Source organism: Lacerta agilis, chromosome 1 (genome assembly GCF_009819535.1).
Source record: "Lacerta agilis isolate rLacAgi1 chromosome 1, rLacAgi1.pri, whole genome shotgun sequence".
Classification (NCBI taxonomy): domain Eukaryota; kingdom Metazoa; phylum Chordata; class Lepidosauria; order Squamata; family Lacertidae; genus Lacerta; species Lacerta agilis.
In genome coordinates this window covers 45,729,168-45,751,922 of record NC_046312.1, presented here as the reverse complement: position 1 = coordinate 45,751,922, position 22,755 = coordinate 45,729,168, and the positions used below count along the sequence as shown (strand labels likewise).

The 22,755-nt window shown below is 42.8% G+C and overlaps 1 protein-coding gene across 2 annotated transcripts in view; it reads right to left on the bottom strand.

Annotated features, from left to right (window-relative positions):
- Window positions 1–22,755, bottom strand: part of DCAF5 (DDB1 and CUL4 associated factor 5) — a 44,422-nt gene that overhangs the window by 11,904 nt on the left and 9,763 nt on the right. For both annotated transcript variants that reach the window (XM_033146970.1, XM_033146979.1), the window contains exons 3-6: window positions 22,032–22,064; window positions 20,062–20,201; window positions 14,626–14,755; window positions 6,807–7,020 (exon numbers count right to left, since the gene is read on the bottom strand). In XM_033146970.1, coding sequence (XP_033002861.1) covers window positions 6,807–7,020; window positions 14,626–14,755; window positions 20,062–20,201; window positions 22,032–22,064 — 517 coding nt within the window. The remainder of the gene's footprint in view (window positions 1–6,806; window positions 7,021–14,625; window positions 14,756–20,061; window positions 20,202–22,031; window positions 22,065–22,755) is intronic.

Below are 22,755 nucleotides of genomic sequence, written 5' to 3'. Positions count from 1 at the left end.
AACAATTAGAGTAGCCAAACAAATCGACAAATAAGATGAAGAACCTTCATTCTCAAGCAAATTGTTTTAGATATAAAAACAGGCAGCTGTTTTAGATATAAAAACAGGCAGCTGTAAAACACACAGTACACTCCAATGTGGAGAAGCCTTTAGCTGCTTTACCCAACTTGGATGTGCTCATTCCAACTGCAAGGATATTTTGTCCTCACCCTAACCAGAATTCTCAAAATGTAAAGTCAAGGTACTCTGGCACTCCAGCCTAGTTATTGCCAGAAGAAAACAGCCACACAAGGAACTCCTTTCCATGTGGAATTTTATAGAGATGTGCTTGTAAGAGGACAGCTTTAGAGAAGTGCTGCAAGTGGAGTCCCTTTTGGCAAATGTTCACAATGTCCAAAAAAGGATCTAGCACAGGAAAGTTGCTCAGGCTGCAGATGTGAATGCAACCTACACAATTATTATTTTTTATAACTAAAAAGTATATTGCACTTAACAGCCAGCCAAATGCAGCCGACACTGTGCTGGTGGTGGGTGAGTTTCACTAAGCTTTCACAACTGCAAGTGTCCCAACACACAATTGTAGCATAGTCACTCAGTTTAATAGTCTTAGTGTAGTAGCAGTAGCAGCAGCAGCAGTAGTAATAATAATTTTATTATTTATTCCCCACCCATGTTTGCGTGAAGAGAAGTTTCCTCAAAGGAGTTCATCATGAGCAATTGCAAGACACACGTCTAATGCAGGATGTCTGCACACAAAAGAGACAAATGTTCTGCACACAAAGTCTTCCAAACAATGTTTTCTGAAGCCAAGAGGTAGAAAGCATGGCCTACAGAAGGGGTGGGTCAAAGTAGAACAGAATCGTTGGTTTATATGTATTCTTTTATAATAGCTTAATCAAAGTCACAAATTTTCTCAATCCATTCAGATATAGTAGGAGATATGCTTTCCCCCAATTTTTAGCTATTATAATCTTTGCAGAAGTTATAAGGTTAAAAAACATTATTTCTTGATCATTATCTCGATTGACATCTTTTAGATAACCAAGCAGAAATATTGTAGGTTCCAAGCAGACGTGGTATCCTAACATATCAGAGATATTAACCCAAACCAATTTCCAGAATATTTTTATTTGAGAAAAATTCCAGAAGGTAAGTATGTAATTTGCTTTGTTCAATCCACATCTCCAACATTTATCCAACCCTAACTTTTATATTAAATTTAATTTATAAGGTGTTAAATACCAATGAGAGAGCTTTTAAATAGTTCTCTTTTAGATCTGCTGAAATTAAATTAGAATGGAAGCTATCCTAAAACCCAGTTCCATTGTTTCCTGGTTATTCTCTGATCCAAACCTCACAACCATTTTCTCATATATAGTATCCTGGTTCCGGTCCAAGTTTAAGCAAAGGTCATTGAATCCTGCAATTAGGCATTTATAAGCGAAGAAAAGAAAACTAACCTGAGTAGACACTGTGTTCATGTGCAAGCTCAGTGCACTTCTGGTACTGAGGAAAAAATACACCTATTGCTACCATTCATAACACAGCTCAGAATGTGCTCAGAGGCACCACTGTCCTTTAATTTTAACTCTATATACCAGTACTTTTTGCACATGACTGTGGCTGGTAGATTTGGGGTTCTAGTAGACTGACAAGCCTAAAATTGGCTCACCTCTTGCCTAAAAGAAGGAAAAATGAAGACCCATCTCTGTTCTAGTCAGTTGTTTTTTAGGAGAGTGGTCAGAGAAGCTGCTCTTGTAGGATAATATGAAGAAAGTTGTTAAGAAATATATGCTGCCTGCTGTATCTCCAGCACTGAGGATACATCACCTGAGACACCATGGCCTGGTTCACAAGGCCTGCAAAACCAAACCTTACCTTACTAAGCCTGTGTTGGCTCCTGGAGAGAAGCTTATAGCCGCTGTGCTCCTCCCTGGTCCTTTTGCTGCAGCACTGTGCCAAGGCAAGTCAGTTTGGTTTCGTGTGTTGTCTGAACTTTGGCCCACGGCTAAGCTCTCTCCTTCCTAACCTTGTGGTTAGCAAGCAGAGAACTGAACCACACACGTCCCAGTTCAGACAACACGCTAAGCCATGCAGCAAATGGTACTGGAGGGGAGAAAAGGTGCTGCAAGCTCCTCTCTGGGATCCTGCACACTTGCGTGGTTTCCCTAATTCAATGTTTAGCTTAGCGTATCACGCAAATCAGGCCCAAGCCTACCCTCAGCAAGTGTGTGACCTAAAGCAGCAAAAAAAAAGTGCTTCTCATGCCAAACGCCCCCCCCCCATTTCCTACTCCCATCAACTTCTCCAAACATTAAAAGAATGTGTTCAAACACAACATGAACAGTCTTTTGGGGGGAAATATTCAAAGTCATTTGATGAGCAAAGATGTAAATCATCCTCCATCTGTGACTAGCTGCAAACAACCGAAAGGGGAGGGGAGGAAAGGCTTTTGGATGACAAGCTGCTGATTCAGAAGTTTGCCTTAGAAGGAAGAAAATTCCCAGGCATGGTTAATAGCTGTTGCTGCACAAAGAAGCAATCCCAGAACTCTTATAAACATGCCTCAATTGTTTAGAATGAGCCATCCTCAGACTGCTAGCTCTGCTGCTTCCTTGCTTGCCTGCCTGCCTGCCCTCCCTCCCATTTCTGCCCCAAAAGGAGAACATACTACAGGCAACTTATGCAAAACGGAATATGATCAGCAGCGGTTTCTGCGGTCTTAATAGCAGTCCTTTTTGCACATTCTGGAATTCAGCCACCAACAGGAATAAATTTTTCTTAACTACTGTCTGCTGGAAAACAGTCGGCATCTTGAAGCTTTTATATTTCCGTAGGTTTTGCTGAATGCAAAGTATTAAAGAGGAAAATTAAAGCCAGCCCTTTTTTTCTTGCTCCACATTTTCTTGCTTCTTTTGTGTAAGGCAATTCATGACTGACAGAGCTTCTTACATCTTAAAGAGCCAAATTACACATTAGGTCTTTTAAGATTTTTGTTTTTACGCAGTTCACCAGCACAGGGCTCCCAATGCTTATCAGGACCCTAGTGTGGAGGACTGGGGTGTTATAACCCTTAATCTCTCAGCTATGACACCAAGAAATCCCCTCTCCTCCCCAGAGCACTTTTACACTTCAAATAATGCTTGTTGTTGTTTAAATAAGGAAACAAATAAACAAATGTTGCTTAAAAAATGGATGGCCTGCTTGACACCACAGGTATGGGATATGACTGACAACTAAACCGGGCTTAAGAGAAGAGTGGCTTGTCTAAAGCCACCCACACCTTTCACAGCACATGCAACTTCAAAAATTCGGTTCAGTTTGGATTGCCATCTTCACACTTAAGTGCCGTTGAATCTTTCCTTTAGTTCCCCACCCTGCCAACAGCAGCACTCGAAAAAGTTTCCAGGTTGCTCACCTGCATGAACTCTCAACAAGTCTGTGGCAAAAGCCAGTTCCCACTCTCAAAATAGTCACAGGAAGAAGAGCAGCTTCCTATTTGCATCTCTTCAGATATTAAAATTCCATAAATTTTGAAGCAAAGGACAGTTGCTATAAATTTCAATAATGATAACTGTAAAACCAATTGTTCTGTTTTGTGATATGCTGCTTATTAAACAAACACGTTCTACAGCTCTATACACACACATGTACACCCAAATATAACAACTGATAATTAAGGCAGAAAATCAGGAACATATTTCTGGAAGCAAGAAAAGGCACATAATAATATGCTAATAGAGTAAGCTATTGGGGATAAAAATTACTTCATCAACATTCAAATGTTCAGATTAATTCTCTCACTCTTTGACCACTCAAATATAATTCTCAAAAAAAAACCCTAGCCTTTAGCTGTTTGAACTGTATATATCATGTCAATATCAGAAATTAAATACATGGCCCCTGTTATATTTGCTTTCAATGTAATAGGTCTCATAATAGCTACTGCTGCCCCCCACTGGCAGCATAGGGTAATTCCAGTGTTTCACCTCAGTAAGCTCGCTACTTAAAGTTACCAAGAATATATTTCTTACGGCCTTAATGAAAACATTCAAAATTAATCATTGTAAATGCATTTGAAGATAATCAGAAAACTTTGTAAGGTGTATTCCTTGTTCATCATCAAAGTACAACTGTTTCAACATTAGGCTTGTAAAAAATGGTTTGTACACATCTAGTTTATAATTTGAAAACAAGCCTGTATGCCTGGTGGAATTAGGGAAATCTTATCAGTTAAACTTAGAGAACAGCATTGCATGAAGTAGTCAAGTGCCTGCCCTTTCCAACTAAAACTGATACAGTGGAACCTCGGTTTTCGAGCGTCTGGGAAGCCGAATGATTCAGAACCCGAATGCCGAAAACCCGGAAGTGAATGCTTCCATTTTCGAACGAGCCTCGGAATGTTTAATGTTTTCTACCTGAACCAAGACAAATTCCTAGCTGCAAAAGCATGCAAAAAAAAAAAATCCCCAAGGTTGACTGGGAGGGAGGGATGTTGCCAGTTCTATTCTTAAGTGGCATTGAGCAAGTTCCCTGTTTATTTAAAAACAAAACAAACAAAACAAACAAAACATGTAAATGAGTTGTTTTAGCCACTGCTCTTTCTAGGAGCACCATGTTGAAAGGCAGAACTCATCCTAAGGAATGCTGGAAGAGCAACCCGTGACTGCTGCATTCCTGAAACTTTCCTGTACATGCATAATATCAACAAAGGAGACTGAGTGGTGATGTAACGTCTGAGGACCTGCCACAGAGTAAAGATAATTTTAGTTTTATTCAGAGAGCATACGTTAACTCTTGCTTGAAAAAAGCAGCAAAGTAGTGGTTTTTATTACTGGTGGCCCGGAGCTTTGCTACATCTACAGCAAAGCAAAAGGGGGTGGGGAGAAACGGATTTCAGAACTAAGGAGAAAGGAAAGAGGCAGCACTTATCTAAAAATTTCTCGTCAAGTTTTGGGAGTCATTCCCTAGAATGGTGAGATCTTGCTAAAGAAATTCGTATTTCACCAAACTTTACTCACTTTTTATTGATAAGAGGCAACCTAAGTAGAAAATGGGGGTGGGGTGGGGAGATGACACATGCATGACTCCCGTGTGACAAGGGAGGGTCAGGGGTGGAGCCAAACTCAACAGCAGTGCAACTTCAATGGCTGGTGGCTCCTCCTTTCTGGAGCTTGGCCTCCTCCTCCTGCCACCAGCCGGGGCTGCCTTCCCCTCTGTGGCAGCAGGAAAAGAAGCGTCTAACCCCTGAATCAGCACAGAACTAGCTCCACACTCGCCTCCTCTGCAACTGATTGTTCTCAAAATTGGGGTGGCACCCCCCCCCAAATAATTTATGGGAGGGTGAAGGGACCTGGCGCCTTAGAGTTGGCGCCTATGTGATAGAGGATTAGTGCAGTTGCAAAAAACTAGACTCCCCCTCCCATAATGCCACCAAAACCAGGCATTCTGAAGACTACTTTTTCTCCTCTCCCTTCTGTTGCCTAAATAAAATATATGCAAGTTCCCAACAGCATTCATTTTTTAATTTTTCTCCAGCCCCTCCCCTCTCTCCCCACCATACTGCACCAGGCTTCTTCTTTCCCTCAGTAACAAAGGAAAACACTCATCCCCTTCCCCCAAAAATGGTGGTGAAACTGGTTGAGCAATGTGAGGTCAGGTAACCCGCTAGTAAGTCATCAAAACCCACTAGATGATCAATATCCTAAAGGTCTGAAGACACATGGGGTCATCACCATGCAGAAACAAAGCAGCTTTGAGTCTGGTCGGTGCCTGGGGGGTGACCGAACCACATGCACACCCCTTTGGATTCCATGATGAAAACATGTGGGATATAAGTTTAAGAAACAGGTAGAAATAAAGGGAAAGCAAATAAGCACATTATCTATTTCTAAACATTTGCACCAGCCATCTCAAATCAAGGCAACATGGTTTACCACCTACTCCCAATTAACATTTCTGCATTAGCCAAAGCACGATTCGCATGGAAATATAGTCATGTAGCAGCTCTGCATGGCATGCCATTTGCTTGCAACTATTTGCTGTGAAGCATGGTCCAAGTTCTCGCATACCACAGTAATATGGTGAAAACGCAGCAGAGCCATGTTGCAAGCAGCTGTATGCTTAAAACAGCTCGCCATGTGGGGCTTTTTTGGAATAAACTCATATGATGCGTTGATGGAGTGGAAACGGAGCCTTAGCCACTACAGTTCCATTACTTTGTTTTGTATCAAGTATTTCACACACACCCTTAATGTGTCTAGTCTGAAAGTCACATTAGTGTGTGAGGACAGTGGATTTCAACCAGAGACACACAATTTCTAATGACCACCCAGGTGAGGAGCTCAGTGAACGACCTGAGTCAGCTACCATCTCTCGGCCTAGTTCACCCCACAGGGTTGGCTAAGTTGTGTGGATATGTTGGCCAGGTCCCAGTGTTAACCCCCTTCTTTGTTTTAAGCAAGGGGGAAACTTAAATATAGGCACACTGACCCTGTGTTTTAATGCTATGCATCATTGCTCTTGAAGTGCCCACTGAGCCAGTATGGTGTAGAGGTTAGATTGTCGGACTAGGACCTGGGAAATGGGGGTTCAAGCCCCCACCTGGCAATGAAACTCACAGGATTAACTTGCACCAGTCACTCCCTCTGAGCCTAACCTACCTCACAGGGTTGTTGTGGGGATTAAACAAGGAGGGAGGGAATGATATATGCCACTTTAAGCTCCTTGGAGAACAAGGTGGGATATAAATGCCACAAGTGAAATATCTATTCAGCTCATAGAACTTGGCAACTGAGGCTCTTTACCTGATCGCGATCACCTGCAAAACAGCAGCTTTTCATGGTACAAGAATTAAAGTATCCTTGGTTGTCAAACTGGAAGACAGGCAGACGGGAGTGGATGTCATAAAGGACTGGTGGCAGCCGACGTCTGAGAGCAAGCAGCTGTGTTCCATTGCTGTTAAACCGCACACTCATGGCACTCTGAAGTGATAGATTCCCACCATACCGGAGCAGGGAACTAGGAAACAAGAAACCAAAAAGAATCAGATGGGCTGCCACAATTTAACTACCATGAAGCATCTATCGGCCATCCCTCCTTATCACAACAAGGCAGGAAGGAGTTCAAAGGAGGCAGAATGTCTTTAGATGTGTAACTGTGTTCCATGAACCACACTTCTCCATATATTACTCAGACGTCCTAAATAAATTTCCAGGAAGGAAACATTACTGAGGATCCAATAAACCACCGAAGCTCTATACTTAGTACTAACTTATGAATTATGTGTAGCAAAATTTCAGATAGATTTGTGGCAAAATCTCAGACAAGTAGCAAGGTTTATTTCAAGTCCCAAATTCAGTTAAGAGTATTTGCTAAAACTTTGGCCACAACTAACTCATTCTCATAATTTCAGGCGGATATGCAGGTTGAACTTTAAACTGGATCATGCCTACAACTATAATTCCCTGCACACTTACAAGGAAATAATCTCTTGTTGAATTCAGGAGAACTTTAATAAATGAACAATAATATTTCAGCTATTTATATACAGGTTTCTAAGTGGTGTACATACAAATTACAAAAGACATACAGTGGATAAAATCAATTTAAAATTGATCACAAAACAGGAAACTAAATAACCTGTTGAATAGCCTCTGAGGTTCAAGAGAGGGAGCCTTTCTGATCACATCTAGGAAGGAGTTCCAAAGAATTGGGAATACAGTACTCAATGCATGGCATCAGCATACAAACTGTGCATCTGAGTCACAGAGGAACTATTAACAAAGATAGTAAATATAAATAGGGTTTGGCCCCCAGTGGACCTTAGATTTTACTGTGGCAAATGCATTCATAGCTCATTCACTCACTGTATCATAATCAGTACTTTTCTTTTGGTAAAAAAAAAGAGATGCTGGTTTGCACATTGATAGAAGTACCATGGGGACCAGCACAAAATGATTTTACATACAGCAGGATTTAATTTTAAATTAACAGTGGCAAAAGTATTAACCTATTGAAAATCAATCTTTCCCAGCTATTGAATGTCATCATAACTAAAAACAGTTTTCGGTTCATCCAAAGGAAGTCTCGCAGTCAGAGAAGCCAAAAGAATGTGATTCTTCCTTCTCATTTCCAACCAGCTTCCTGCCCCTTCAAACCTGTCTTCAATCTTTCACAAAAAAATTATACTGGAGAGTAATGTCCTCAGCCTCTTCTATACTGTTACAAATGCTATCCATTTCCCCACTCACCATCCTCTTGGTTACTCCTTAGGCTAGTACAGCTGTCAACTTCTTAAAGCACCGATCCTTTGTTTTTAACAGCAGCTTGACCTGCAGACATTAGCAAATTGAACAGATTTACCTGCTAATGTCTGCAGATCAAACCAGCTGTTAGTGACAGGCCAAGCCAAGCTTTGTTTCTTTTCCTGGTCTGGTAGCAACCCTATCATCAATCTATTTCCCCCTTTCTCACATGACAATTTGCTTGCAAATACCGGTACTAACAGTTTTCAAAAGAATGTACAGTACTGTATACAAGCTACAATGGTAAATTAAATATTCTGGGCAAGGATGGAGCCCCAGCTATATGATTGGTGCTAAATAATAATATGCAGCAGCTAAGCCAGGTTGAAAACCTAGCTTGGTCCCCCATCCCAATTTATATAAACAAGAAGACGGTTATTCCACAGCAATTCCTTTAGCCTTACATGTTGCTTCACATAAACATCAGAAAGAACTTTCTAAGAGCTAAAACAAAATAAAATAAAAGAAGTGTGCATGCACACGAAAGCTTATACCAAGAACAAACTTAGTTGGTCTCTAAGGTGCAACTGGAAGGAATTTTTTATTTTATTTTGTTTTGACTATGGCAGACCAACACGGCTACCTACCTGTAACTTTCTAAGAGCTGTTTGACAGGGGAACAGACTCCCATGAGAGGTGGTGGACTCTTCTTCCTTAGAGGTTTTTAAGCAGAGGTTGGATGGACACCTGCCCTGTATGATCTAGTTCATGGGTTGGCAAACTAAGGCCCGCGGGCCGGATCAGGCCCAATTGCCTTCTGGATCTGGTCTGTGGACGGTCTGGGAATCGCGTCGATCGCAGCGCATGCATTCTTTCCCTCTCCCTCATACGGCAGTGGCCCCTTCTCCCTCCCTCCTGGCTTCTCCCCCCCGCCTAGAGAAGGAAGGGGGCTGGGCTTTGTTGGTGCCAGCAGCAGCAGCGCTCAAGCGGCCGCCATTTTAAGCAACCCCTCTCCGGAGCCCTTTCATGCGCCGCTCATTGTCCCTCCTCCGCCAGCCCCTGCCGCTCGCAAGATACAGGTAAGCAGCCACTGGGGCTCGTGGTGCTCTTGCATCTTATCAAAATATAGTCCGGCCCCTACAAGATCTGAGGGACATTGGACCAAACCCCTGCTGAAAAAGTTTGCTGAAGCCCTGATCTAGTTGATATTTCAGGGGGTTGGACTTGATGACCCTTGTCGTCCCTTCCAACACTACGATTCTATGATTCTATATTATGAATTCCTCTATATATAAAGTATTTCCTGTTTATTAAACTTGCAAATATATTACCATATGTCTAAGTTAACCGAAACAGAAGAGGATCTTCATACAAACAGCTGGATTAGCTCAGCTGGTCTCTCAGTTGAAACTTTTAATCTCAGAGTCAAGGGTTTGAGCTAGACATTTGGCAAAAGATTCCTGCATTGCAAGGGGATGGACTAGATGGTCCTCAAGGTCCTCCCTTCCAACTTGACGATTCTATGATTCTAAGCATTTAACTTTCCCCCATCTACACTGCAGCAGAATATGTGAACAGGCCATGATGATGTCATTTGCCACACAGATCCTATACAAAATGATAAATGAAGCAGGATCTGTGGAACAGCAACATTTTGGGTCTTAATCCAAGAATAGATTTTTTTAAAGGTTAAATCAGTTTTTACCAGTAGCTAACTGACAAATGAGAAGAGAGAGGATATGACAAATGGGAGCTACTGTCTGCATCAGCTAATGGTTTCCTTTCCAGGAAAAATAGACAAGATAGTCTAAATAAAGCTTTTCTCCCTTTGGCAAGTTTTATGGATGGATTGTTTTCCTGAGGCTTGAAAACAGCCACTTACTGCCAACAAAGTGCAAAGAAGGAAGGCATAGCTTGAAGTTGGAACATTTTTTTAAAAAAAAAAAGAAGAGAGGAAGAAATCCACAACTGTAGCTATTCATCATATTAAATCTGCATATCTTGATCTGACACACCTGACTGAATTACAAGCTTGCCAGTGGTGTCAGGAAATTACAGTCACTGAGGCGGAGGAGGAAAGGGCGGAGGAATGGGCAGGAAAGAGTTGACAGTTTCTAGCACTGCTGTTTACAGTATAATGGGGGTGGGGGAAGCAGAGAGACTTAAAAGAAAAGGAGGACTCAATGCCTTGAACACTCAACATACAAGAAAAGTAGTTAATACAACTGCCAAGCTAATATTTTAACCCACCCAATATTTTTTGACTGTGCAATAATGATTTACAGTAAGAATGGCATGGGGGGGTGAGACCCAAAAGTTAAACAGGAAAAGTAAAGTTAATCTCAATCAGGCATAGGTAAACTCAGCCCTCCAGATGTTTTGGGACTACAATTCCCACCATCCTTGACCACTGGGTCCTGTTAGCTAGGGATCATGGGGTTTGTAGTTCCAAAACATCTGGAGGGCCGAGTTTGCCTAAGCCTGATCAAAATTGTTTATCAAAAGGGCAGGGGAGAAGAGGATATTGCAAGGCAGGATTTTAAATTGCCTTAAGGTGGAATGGAGTCTGTGCAGACTTACAGAGCTATCCTACCACATCCCAGATAGCAAAGTCATTCTCCCAGGGCTTACCCTTATGCAAGTAACATGGCACCATCAAAGCACAAGAAACAGCCACAAGCAGGCTTGAAGCACAAAACAATATTTAAAAGCATGTTCCGCAGGCACTGGATCCTGTCTGACTGTTGTGGGAAGAAATGGAAAAATGGGATGGGGAGAGAGGAAAGGAGTATCCTGGCCAAGGCACAGCTAGAACCCTGCCCTCGAGCACTCCACATGGCAACCGTTTGTTGCATATCCCACTTGAAGGACTAAATTTGCTCTTAGAATATTCAAGTGCCTATTTGTTAGGAAACCAAAACTGCACCATCCATGTTGCTTTATGAGGAAGTAAAAATGTCAAGCTTTTTTATAAGTGACATGAGCCTTGTACCCAGATATGCAAACCATGAAGAGCAGGCCCCTTTAAAAAAAAAAGTCACATGATGACTGATTATTGCCAGCCATTAGCAAGACCACTGAAACAGGCAAAAATGTCACATGATGTTTTAAATCAGGTGTGGGGAACCTTGCTCAGCCCAAAGGGTGACATTCCCTCATGGGAAACCTTCCAAGGGCCACATGCCGGGGGAGGGGGCAGAGACCAGGGTGGAGCAATGAACATAAAATTTTAATCTTGTACAGCAAGCTAGTTTCTTCACACACTCCTTTCCTCCATCCAGAGAAGCAAGAGACATTATCAGAATTCAAGGACACATTGAAGCCCAGTCAAAATACCTGGGGCAGTGAGGGGTGAGGCCTAGGGAAAATTCTGAGGGTTAGGCATAGAGGCCTGACAGGCCACACCTAACTCCCTGGCCTGAGGTTCCCCACCCTTGTTGTCGTAAGTAAGCAAACTGTCTCACAATTCCAGAAGGATAGCCTTTTTAAAACCTTACCATAGCATAAACCTTTATCGACAAGTCTAGGAAGTCCAAGTCTAGGAAACAGTCCTGGAACGATTATGCTTTGTGGCATTAGGATTTGGATGGTTAATATTCACCAATGTATAAACTGCCACACTTCGTTCTATATATGCTACCATGTATTGGCCTTATGCACATTGTGATTTGTTGGCACCTCCTCGTGGCAGAGAACCCTCATAACAGCTTTGTTTAAACCACCCATGCTATTCAGAAGAGAAATGTTTGCCTGTGGTCTCAAACAAGAGCAGAGGCTGCCTGCATGACCTTCTAAAGAAATCAAGAAAAGGCCTGGGACAGCCCATGCCATGTCTTTTGCTGACACTGTACATGCATTCCATTTCTGAGAGGTTCTTTTATATCAGAACAGGCGCATGCAGAGGAGTTGTGCACTGTGGACACAGGAAGCTGCCTTCCACCAAGTCAGGCCTGTGGTCCATTGAGCTCATCAGTATTGCCTATGCTGACTGGCAGCAGCTCCCCAGCATTTCTGACAAGCATTAAGTATGTTTGCACCAACCTAAAAACATTTTTGTAGTTAAGGCTGGAGAAAGGGAAGCTCACAGCTGAGAGGAGAGAGGCTGGGAGGTAGCATGGATGGTTGAAAGAAGTTTTTAACCACAATTGTTATTAGAACATGTTAACTCTTTTAGAATGTTCTTGCTTTTTATTGTGTATCTGTTTGCTACTCTGGAGAAGAAGGGGGGGAGTGTGATTAATGGCAGGAGATTGGCAGTGGCGATTGGGCAGGTGATTGGTGGCTGCATCAAGGCCTGCTGGTGATTGGCTGTGGCTGTGGCTAAAGCAACTGGACAGGCGATTGGTGGGTGTGGCGAGGTGGGCAGGCAATTGATGGCTGCGGCAAGTTGGCAGGTGGGCTGTTGGTGGCGGCAAACAGGCAGACAATTGGCAGCTGTGGCAAGGTGTGTGGTCGGCAGTGACAGTGGCAAGCAATCAGCAGTGGTGGGCAGGCGGATGAGCGATGGTGGAAGTGACCTCCCCCACCCCCCACCCCCAAAAAGCTAAACAACTTAATTTCTTAATTTGGGGTTAAAAAAAATAGGGATTGTCTTATACATGGGGGCATCTTATACATTGAAAAATACGGTATGTCCATCATGGCAGTGCAAAATCTAGCAACTGAGTATGCGACATCTGCAAAGTTGTTCTGTACACCCTGTATAGTATAGGCAGGATGAACCTAGCTCGTATGTCTGTATAATATTAGCAGTGAAACTTAACATGCTTGTTATCACATTAAACTTTTGTTGCACTATTGTACTGAGATTTTAAAATTGGCAGATTCAAGCTAGGAAGAGGCAATGATGGGGAGGGGCACATTTCTGGCAAGGTAGTGGCGGAGGTGCAGGCAAGCAATGGAAGATTTGGGCTATGTATAGAGCCATGGTCTTCAGCTACATCAATGCCCACATCATCCAAGTCTCTTCCAAAAAAGGAGAAATGACAGCGTTATAGCAATCTCTGTATGCAAGGAATGTAGAGCACTCTAGTTGGAAGCCAAAACATTTGATTACAAATGGCCAAGAGAGTAAGTGGGAAGACAATGTTGGAAAGGTTTAGGAGCAATATCATCCAAATTCTCCATGAAATGTGAGTGAGCAAATCATGTCAACTACAAAAGAAAAATGACCAGCATGGAAGCACCCAGCATTATGTAGTGGAAACATAGGGGTTCAATAGGTCATTCAGTAAATTTCATTTGTTCTAGAATAGGGCAAGGAGGAACAAATTTCAAAGCCAGAAGAAAAACACACTTGGGTTGAATAGGACATTTTAGAAGAAGAAGAAGAAGAAGAAAGAAGAAGAAGAAGAAGAAGGAGAGGAGAGAGGAGGAGGAGGAGGAGGAGGAGGAGTTTGGATTTGATATCCCGCTTTATCACTACCCGAAGGAGTCTCAAAGCGACTAACATTCTCCTTTCCCTTCCTCCCCCACAACACTCTGTGAGGTGAGTGGGGCTGAGAGACTTCAGAGAAGTGTGACTAGCCCAAGGTCACCCAGCAGCTGCATGTGGAGGAGCGGAGACACGAACCCTGTTCCCCAGATAACGAGTCTACCGCTCTTAACCACTACATCACACTGGCAATAAAGGACAGCCCCATACAGAATGAGGATGGGAGACTGCTTAGTGATGCCCTCTTCACTAGCAGATTTCAAAATAAAGTTTGGATAGACTATCATGCTTTGAGCAGTTAATTCTGCTAGATGCTCCATAGGTTCCTTCCATTCTGAAACAAAGTGATTTGAGAAACATATACAGTACAGAGCACATGGATACATCAACAAATTGCCATTAGGTATGGAGAACTACTAGTCACGGAACTACTAGTCAAACATAATTTTCAACATAAAAATGTGGTCCATGGAAATTTCAAATATGAACAGCCCAGACAGTTAAAAACTTATAGGGGCTATCGGTGAGCTGTAGGGAATTAAGAACTCGAAGCAATACCACATGCAGTTAAAAGCCTCAAAGCCTAATAAAGTACAGATCAACCTGCTGCTTCTCTCTGAACCAAAGCTGCTACAGATTTATGTTCAATCATGGTCACACATATATCCAGTTTATCTGAAATGTTTCAACAGAGAAGCTAATATTACTTAGCTTTATAAACTAAGAAAATACACACTTAGAGAAGTTTAATTACTCCACATTACTATTGTGGGGGGAAAGACCCACTCAGCATTCTTTGCCTAATCAATCAATCCTGGCAATGAATGCTGAGTGGGTATTTTCCCCACAATATACCAAGCACCAAGTTCAACTGTGAGTTCCAGAAGGAGCTTCTTTCTGTCTTCCCACTTTCACAAAACAACGCATAAGAAAGAAGAGTCTTACCTTTGAGGCTTGCGAATGTCCCAGAGTCCTACACCTTCCTTTGAGTTGGCAGTGGCAAGTAACCTGGGCTCCACTGGATTAAACATCACACTGTGAAAGGCTGATGGATAATTAGCCAAGCAGAAGGGCTCTGTTAACAAAACAAGATAGATCAATTTACTTTTAAAGACAGAACACCTCTTGTACAATGTTGACAGCCAGCTAAACTTTTTCTTAATGGGACATTTGTCAACCCTTTCAAGAATTTATTTAGTGTTGGTAGTAGTCAGGTTTTATGCATCTTTCCCTAGCATTAAACAGAATTCCCACATACTAATTGGTAATTTGTGGCTCAGAAATCTACAATGCTAGTTTACTGATGATGAAGTAGTATCTGCTACAGAAACCATTTTTTACCAAGTTGCAGATCTTGGAACTCTGACAGAGTGGAAAATATTTTAATATAGATTTGTGTCTTATTGAAAGAGTTTTAAATAAATTACTTCAGTATAATCCATAAACATTGCATTTACTAGCACACAGAACATTGCGGTAGTCCACAAGGGAACTTCTCATAAGTTCTTGACATTCCATCTAATTAAAACTAGATTATGGCATTAAAAGTAATGTGACACTGTAACCATTTCAATAGAGTAGAGGTTTTCAACAGTTTTATTTCATGAGTTTAATGTGCTATAACAAGCAAGTGTAGCTGCCCCATCAACATCCTAAGGCTGGAATTACTTGTCCAAGTTGCCGAGAGAATTCTGAATCCCAAATATCTTTGCCAAATCCATACACTTTCCTTGTTACTCAGTTTTCCAGCATTCCCACCATTCTACCAAAAGCTTGTTTGTAATAAAATCATTAATGTCTAGCATTTCTAAATATAGGTCAAGACCTAGGATTCAATGAACAATTGCTAACTTATTTGACCCATTTATTTTCATTCCCTAAATCATCACAGACTTCACTCAAGATGACAAAAAAAAATCCTCATTGCACAAATCCCTTCACCACTGAGGACACCCATATTTAAAATTGCAAATTATCAGACCCTGTGGCTGCAATCCTATCCACACTCAACTGTTCAACCCATTAAACAGAATTGGTCTCACTTCTAAGTAAATATGCTTAGGATTGTGTCAAGAGTCAGATAAAATTATTGCTCTTTTGAGTTGTAGATCCTGTACCCGACGGACAGACATTACAGTAAACCAAAGCTTTAGCATAATGGAAGAGAGCCAGAAAGAGCCTTTAGCTCAAATACTTCCCCTTTTCTTTCAATGTGACTGATGTTGCAAAATATAGTTAACAAACCATAGTACATGACCTCAGATGACACAACAAGTTGTAGCTAAGCAAAAGTAGTTAAGCAAAAAATAAAGAAGGCGGAAACTTCTGAACTACTCATGCTTGTGCTGAAGGAAGTCAGGAGCTGGGGGAGCATGCAACGCCAAGCTTCGCTGCAGCTTATTCACTGGCTGAGACAGATGAGAGCTGGGAGTCCAACCACCTCCAGAGGGACACAGAATAGCCACACCTAGTCTACAGAAATCTTCAAACCTCAAGGATCCACAGATCCATCTTTACATTACTGGCAACTCACAATTTATGTGTTGGTTACGTTCCAAGGCACCACGCATTTAAGTGAAGTCGCATATATTTGAAACATTATTGAAAAAGCCTACAAACACTCTGTTCCACTCCTGCCCCATTCTGCGGCGTTTTCAGGTCACTTTTGGGTTTGGCACAATGTGCATACATCAGACACATAAAATGGTCACTGCCTGTGTTTACAGGGACCTATGATCGAGATCTTCAAATATCTAAGAGCTGTCATGCGGAAAATGGATCAGACTTGTGTTCTGCTTTGCCAAAGGGCAAGATTAGAACCAATGGATAGAAATTGCAGGGAAACAGATTTTGGTTTAGGAGGATGAGAAACTTCCTAATGAACAAGAGCTATTAAACAGTGATCAAGCTAAGCTGCCTTGGGAGGTAGCTCCCTTTCTACTCTACAACAAAAGCAACTCTATTATGCAGAAATATATTCAAGGGTCATTACTCCCCGTCTCTCTTTTCACTAGTCCCCAAATCACTCACAGTTGGAAGCATTTTGTACCCATATGTATGGTATCGTAAAAGCAGCTTCCAAGTCAATATCGTAGAAAAGATCTTATTTAGTTGAACTCTCAACTAAATGAGGAAATTCAAGAATTCACACATGGCTTCTACACCCACCCCCTGTCCAAAACCTAACCCAGTGAGCAGAGCCGTCTCATCCATTGGGGCTGGTGGCGCAGCGCCAGGGCGCAATGGCCTGGAGGGCGCCTCCGTCCTCCAGCCCCGCTGGCAGCGCCTGCCGGCAGCGCCCTCTGACTCCCGGCAAGGGAGCTGGCCGGCCACGCCACGCCCTCTGGCTGCCCAGCAGAGCACAGGAGCACAGCTCTGCGCGCCCTTCCAGCGCTTCCGGGAAGCGCCGCGCCATCCGGATGCGTGCGGAGCGCGAGCCGGCCGCCCTCGCCTCCCGTCCCGGAAGCGCTGGAAGGGCGCGCAGAGCCCCGCGCCGCTCCAGCGCCACGCCCCTCATCCCCCCTCGCCCACCCCCCTCCCAAGGGGCGGCAAGCGCGGGAGGGGGGCGGCGGAGAGGCGGCATGGCGGGGGCGCCGGAGGGATAGCCGCGCCAGGGCGGCAGATCCCCTTAAGACGGCTCTGCCAGTGAGTTAAATTCAACACAGTCCTCTGCAGATCAATAGGCAAGTTTCCAGTTTACAAGCACAGGGAGCGATTATAAATGCTCAGCATATGGTTCTGAAAATCAGTGCATGAAAAGACTTAAAAGCAGAGGTATAACCCTGGCAGATATAGTTCATCTTTGGGCCTATGCCCATGAACCACCTATACAATACTACAGTAATCTTTGGAAGCCCCTCTTCTAGGTGAACCAACTAGCAGAGATGAGGTGGAGGGGGCGCTTCTTGGCTGAGATTATCCTCCTTTGCTTTTCCTGGAAAGGCTTTAACACGTCATTAACATTTTGTTCAGGTTTTCACAAAATCTTACAATTAAACAGTCCTCCCTTCATTTCCACCCCCCCCCAATCCAATAAGACCAGCCCCCCCCAACACAAAATTCAGTGAAAACACTTATATTCCTAGGATTATGATGATTTTTTGGCCAAAGGTACAGATGTTTCATTTCCCCATGCTTTTAAAATCTCCACTGATACTGGCTTAGAGTACAAATGGACCTGCTCTTTTATTCTTGTGGGAGTTTCATTTCATTTCATTGGTTTTTATTAGTGTCAGCTGCCCTAGAAATACAGGTACTTATAAAATCAAATAAAACTCCACCACAACAGGGATAAAGCAATCCATTTCACCCTTTAACACACTCTAGAGATGTAAAGTTTCTGGAAATCTCAAAGCCATGGGGCAGGGGTGGAAAGAGAACCTTTCCCCTTCAAGAACACAGAATAAATTCCAGGATGATTTAAATATATGCAATGCTAACTTTCCTATTAAACCTTCATTTGTTTTACTGCTTTAACATGGAATGCTTCATTTTAATTTTGCATATAAAATTGCACTATTTAACATTTTTCAAAAAAAAAATACAAAGCAATCCTATGCATGTTTATTCAGAAGTATAGTGGCACTTACTCCCAGGTAGGCACACATAGGCTTGAAGCCTCAGAAGTAAAAATGGCTTAGTTATGTAGCAAGGTGTCTGCATGATGTCATTTTAGGAAGGAGGTGGAAAGTTCAACTAGATGTGAAGGGTCATGCCAAAAGGACAGCATATGGCTCATTCTTCCTTCAGGTATCTCCAAATGAGATCAAAGATCACCAGAAGGTGGCAAGCAACAACTCACAAGCAACTATGGTTCTAGGTGTTCCCCTCATGAAGATATGAAGATGACAACACCTCCTAGGTGCAGAAATGCATCCTGAATTTGCATATTGGCTGTGTCTGCAGCATATATAAGAATGATCACTCTCAAAGAAGTTAAATCAGTAATGATACACTGGGCAGGAGATTTTGGTTATAATATACAGTTTTCTTCATGGGAAAAGTTATGGAAAGAGGATTTGAAGTTTACAGCCTGCTGTTCATTGAAAGAAAATTATATGAAAACAATGTACCGTTGGTATTTGACATCTAGTAAAATTGCCTAAATGTATAGAAGCAGTTCTAATGTGTGCTGGAAATGTAAAAGGAAAGAGGGTACTTTTTATCATATGTGGTGATCATGTGGGGTAGTAAAAGCTTTCTGGGAAATGATAATGAGCTAAAAAAATGTTTAAGATAACTTTTGTTTAAAAAAAAACAGAGGCTTTTTTGTTAGGCATTATAAGTGTGGAAATACCAAAATAAAATAAAAGACTGTTTATGTATGCAACGACAGCAGCAAGGATGCTTCTTGCCCAGAGATGGAAAGAAGAAGAAGTACCGACCAGAGAAGAGTGGCAGACCAAGCTGGTGGAATATGCAGAAATGGCTAGACTGACGGGAAAGATCAGAAATCAGGAAGACCAAGTATTCTTAAAAGACTGGAATAACCTTCTAACATATTTGAGAGACCACTGTAAACAGTTGAAATTATTAGCAGGAATACCATGACACTTGAAAAGTAACATGGATTGTGGAGACTATGATTATATAATAGAATACAGTAAAAGATGCAGGAATAAAATTTAGAATTGGAACCCATGGAGGGAGGGAAGGAGGTCTCAAGGTTCGAAAGAACCCCTTTTTAATGTTTGAAAATGTTATGTTTATGGTGTACAATTTTAATGGAACGCACACACAAGTAAGAGTGTGTGTGTGTGTGTGTACTGTATTTTCCGGCGTATAAGACATATAAGATGACTGCCAACTTTTCCAGTTAAAATATAGAGTTTGAGATATACTTGACCACAGATTCTCCACCCGGCGTATAAAACGACCCCCAACTTTTTGAGAAGATTTTCCTGGATTAAAAAGTAGTCTTATACGCCAGTATATGATCACCTCCAATGCTGGCGCTCCAGATGCTGCTGAACTACAACTCCCATCATCCCTCATAATTTGTCAAGATAGCTGGGGAAGCTGGAAGCTGGAATCCAACAACATCTGGAAGTCCAAAGTTCCCCCAAACCTGCTGTATATTATCTTATATTAAAAAGTTCAGAACGCTTCATACTACACATTTGAATGGAAAAACCTTGTCTTAAAAAGCATTTTATTATTTCTAAAAGAGAAAACATTTCAAAATAGTCCCCCCTCCCAACATTTCCAAAATGTCATTTTTTCTGTTGGAAAGTTTGAACAATGTCCTCAGAAAAGTGGGGAGGGAGACTAGAAAGTATTATTTCTCCCTCTCCCTCTTTTTTTTCTGGACTTTCACATCTCTGGACAAGTTCCCTCCAATGAGAGAGCTCACCACCATTCACACTCAAACATAGCCCTCACCTCCCTGCGAAGACTCTCTGATATCCCAAATGAGAACTCTGCCGTCATCAGATGAGCTTGCAAAAACGTTATCATTCACGGGACTCACAGAGAGCCCATACACTGCATCTTCATGGGCAAATACATCCAAGGTTTCACCGCTGAAAAAGACACAGACATCTGTTTTTCATCTTTCTCATTTAAGGCTAGGCAGGACAGCCTGCCAGGTAGCACTGAAAAATGTTACTTGAAAATATGGAAAGTCCATTATCCTGTATGAGTAAAGGTAAAGGGACCCCTGACCATCAGGTCCAGTCGTGTCCGACTCTGGGGTTGCGGCGCTCATCTCGCTCTATAGGCCGAGGGAGCCGGCGTTTGTCCGCAGACAGCTTCCGGGTCATGTGGCCAGCATGACAAAGCTGCTTCTGGCTAACCAGAGCAGCACACGGAAACGCCGTTTACCTTCCCGCCAGAGCGGTCCCTATTTATCTACTTGCACTTTTGACGTGCTTTCGAACTGCTAGGTGGGCAGGAGCTAGGACCGAACAACAGGAGCTCACTCCGTCGCAGGGATTCGAACCGCCGACCTTCTGATCGGCAAGCCCTAGACTCTGTGGTTTAACCCACAGCGCCACCTGGGTCCTGTATGAGTAGCAGTAGGTAAAAAATATAACAGCAGAGATTTGGAGATTGAACAGTGCATGTCCGCTAACGTTGTGCCATTGTGTTTAGTACTTCCAGGTAAGTGAGGGTAGGATTGTAGCCTACCCCTGCAATTGTATGCACACTTACTTGGAAGTAAGCCCCATTGAAATAAGCCCAACCTATTGTGCATAGAATTGGGCTGTAATTTAGCAGGAAATATCAACACACGTGGGGCCTGGAATGCAAAGTGAATATTTTTGGTCCTATACACCTGACAGAACTTCTTTCCCCACACCATCCATAAAAATCATTAGTTCTTTAAACTCAGATGTTTTAAAAACCGCTTGTGAATCTGCCCACAGGGTAGGGAGGGTTAAATATAAAAAAGGAAAGAAAGAAAGCACATACATTTAAGATCTCTTCAGATCAGGGTCTTTGGCTATTTTACATTATTTGGGAAGGCTGAAGCTCTAAACCCTTACTTGGAAATAAGCCCCATTGAATTCAACAGGACTTACTACTGAGTAGACCAGGGGTCCCCAAACTTACCTGGCCTCAGGCCAGTTCCTCCGGCATCAATCATGTGGCACTTAATTTTTCCAGGTTGGCGCGGCAATGGAAATAGCTTATGTGCATGTGTCATTTCCGGTGCGCTTCTGGCGTGGCGCAACACCGGAAATAGCATGTGCGTGTGCGCACGGGCCTTCGAAGACCCGGAAGTGCACCGGAAATGACGCTTTGTGCATGCGCAAAAGCTATTTCCGGTGCTGCGCCGCACCAGAAGTGCGCCGGAAATGATGCTTGCGCATGCACACAAGCTATTTCCGGTGCCGCGCCACGCCGGTAAGAGTGAGTGTCGGTGGGGGCCAGATAATTGGCTCATGCAGGCTGTATCCGGCCCGCAGGCCTTAGTTTGGGGACCCCTGGAGTAGACGTTATTAAGATTCTGCTGTATAACTTAAACAAGCCTCATGGCTCTGATGGTTTTTCCATAATATGTTATCTAGTAATCATATCAAGGGGAAAGACAAGAGGAGGAAGATAAAATATCACGAGGAGAAAGCAGTAAATAGAAGACAAACAAGAATAGGTGTTCACATAGGCTTGCAGCCAACATGGATTAGCCAACATTGTGCCCTCCAGATGCAGCTCAACTGTCAACTCTCAATAGCCTCAGCAAGCATGGCCAATGGTTAGTGATGGTGGGAAATGGACTCCAGCAACATCTGGAAGTCACAATGTGGGCAACCCCTGTATTAGTGAAAATGTCATACAACAACCGGTTAGCATTTAGGAAACAAACACACACATCAAGAGTGTTCAGGCATTGCGGGAAATGCATTTACCTGTCAACGTCATGGAGCAACACTTGTTCATCAACCTAGATGAAGAAACAAAATTTGATAGCATATTAGTAATGAAATTGAGAAATAATGTGCTTGCAGTTTTCATTTTGGAAGAAAAAAGGATGAAGGAAAAGAGATGAGCCTGCTACTTTTTTTCACATGGCAGGATAAGATGCCCAGGGTAAAATTCCTCCCAATTCCCTGCTTGCTTGACTTGGACATGTTGTTGTTGTTGTTGTTCAGTCGTTCAGTCGTGTCCGACTCTTCGTGACCCCATGGACCAGAGCACGCCAGGCACGCCTATCCTTCACTGCCTCTCGCAGTTTGGCCAAACTCATGTTAGTAGCTTCGAGAACACTGTCCAACCATCTCATCCTCTGTCGTCCCCTTCTCCTTGTGCCCTCCATCTTTCCCAACATCAGGGTCTTTTCTAGGGAGTCTTCTCTTCTCATGAGGTGGCCAAAGTACTGGAGCCTCAACTTCAGGAACTGTCCTTCTAGTGAGTACTCAGGGCTGATTTCTTTGAGAATGGATAGGTTTGATCTTCTTGCAGTCCATGGGACTCTCAAGAGTCTCCTCCAGCACCATCTTTGGTGATGGTGACTTGGACATACCCAGCAGCAAAAACAAGATGACATTTGTCCGGGAAAAGAAGTGCAGGGAGGAAGTGCTTGCTCGCAGTGGTAGACCTGGGGGGGGGTGTCTCAAATTTCAGTGGCGCCCT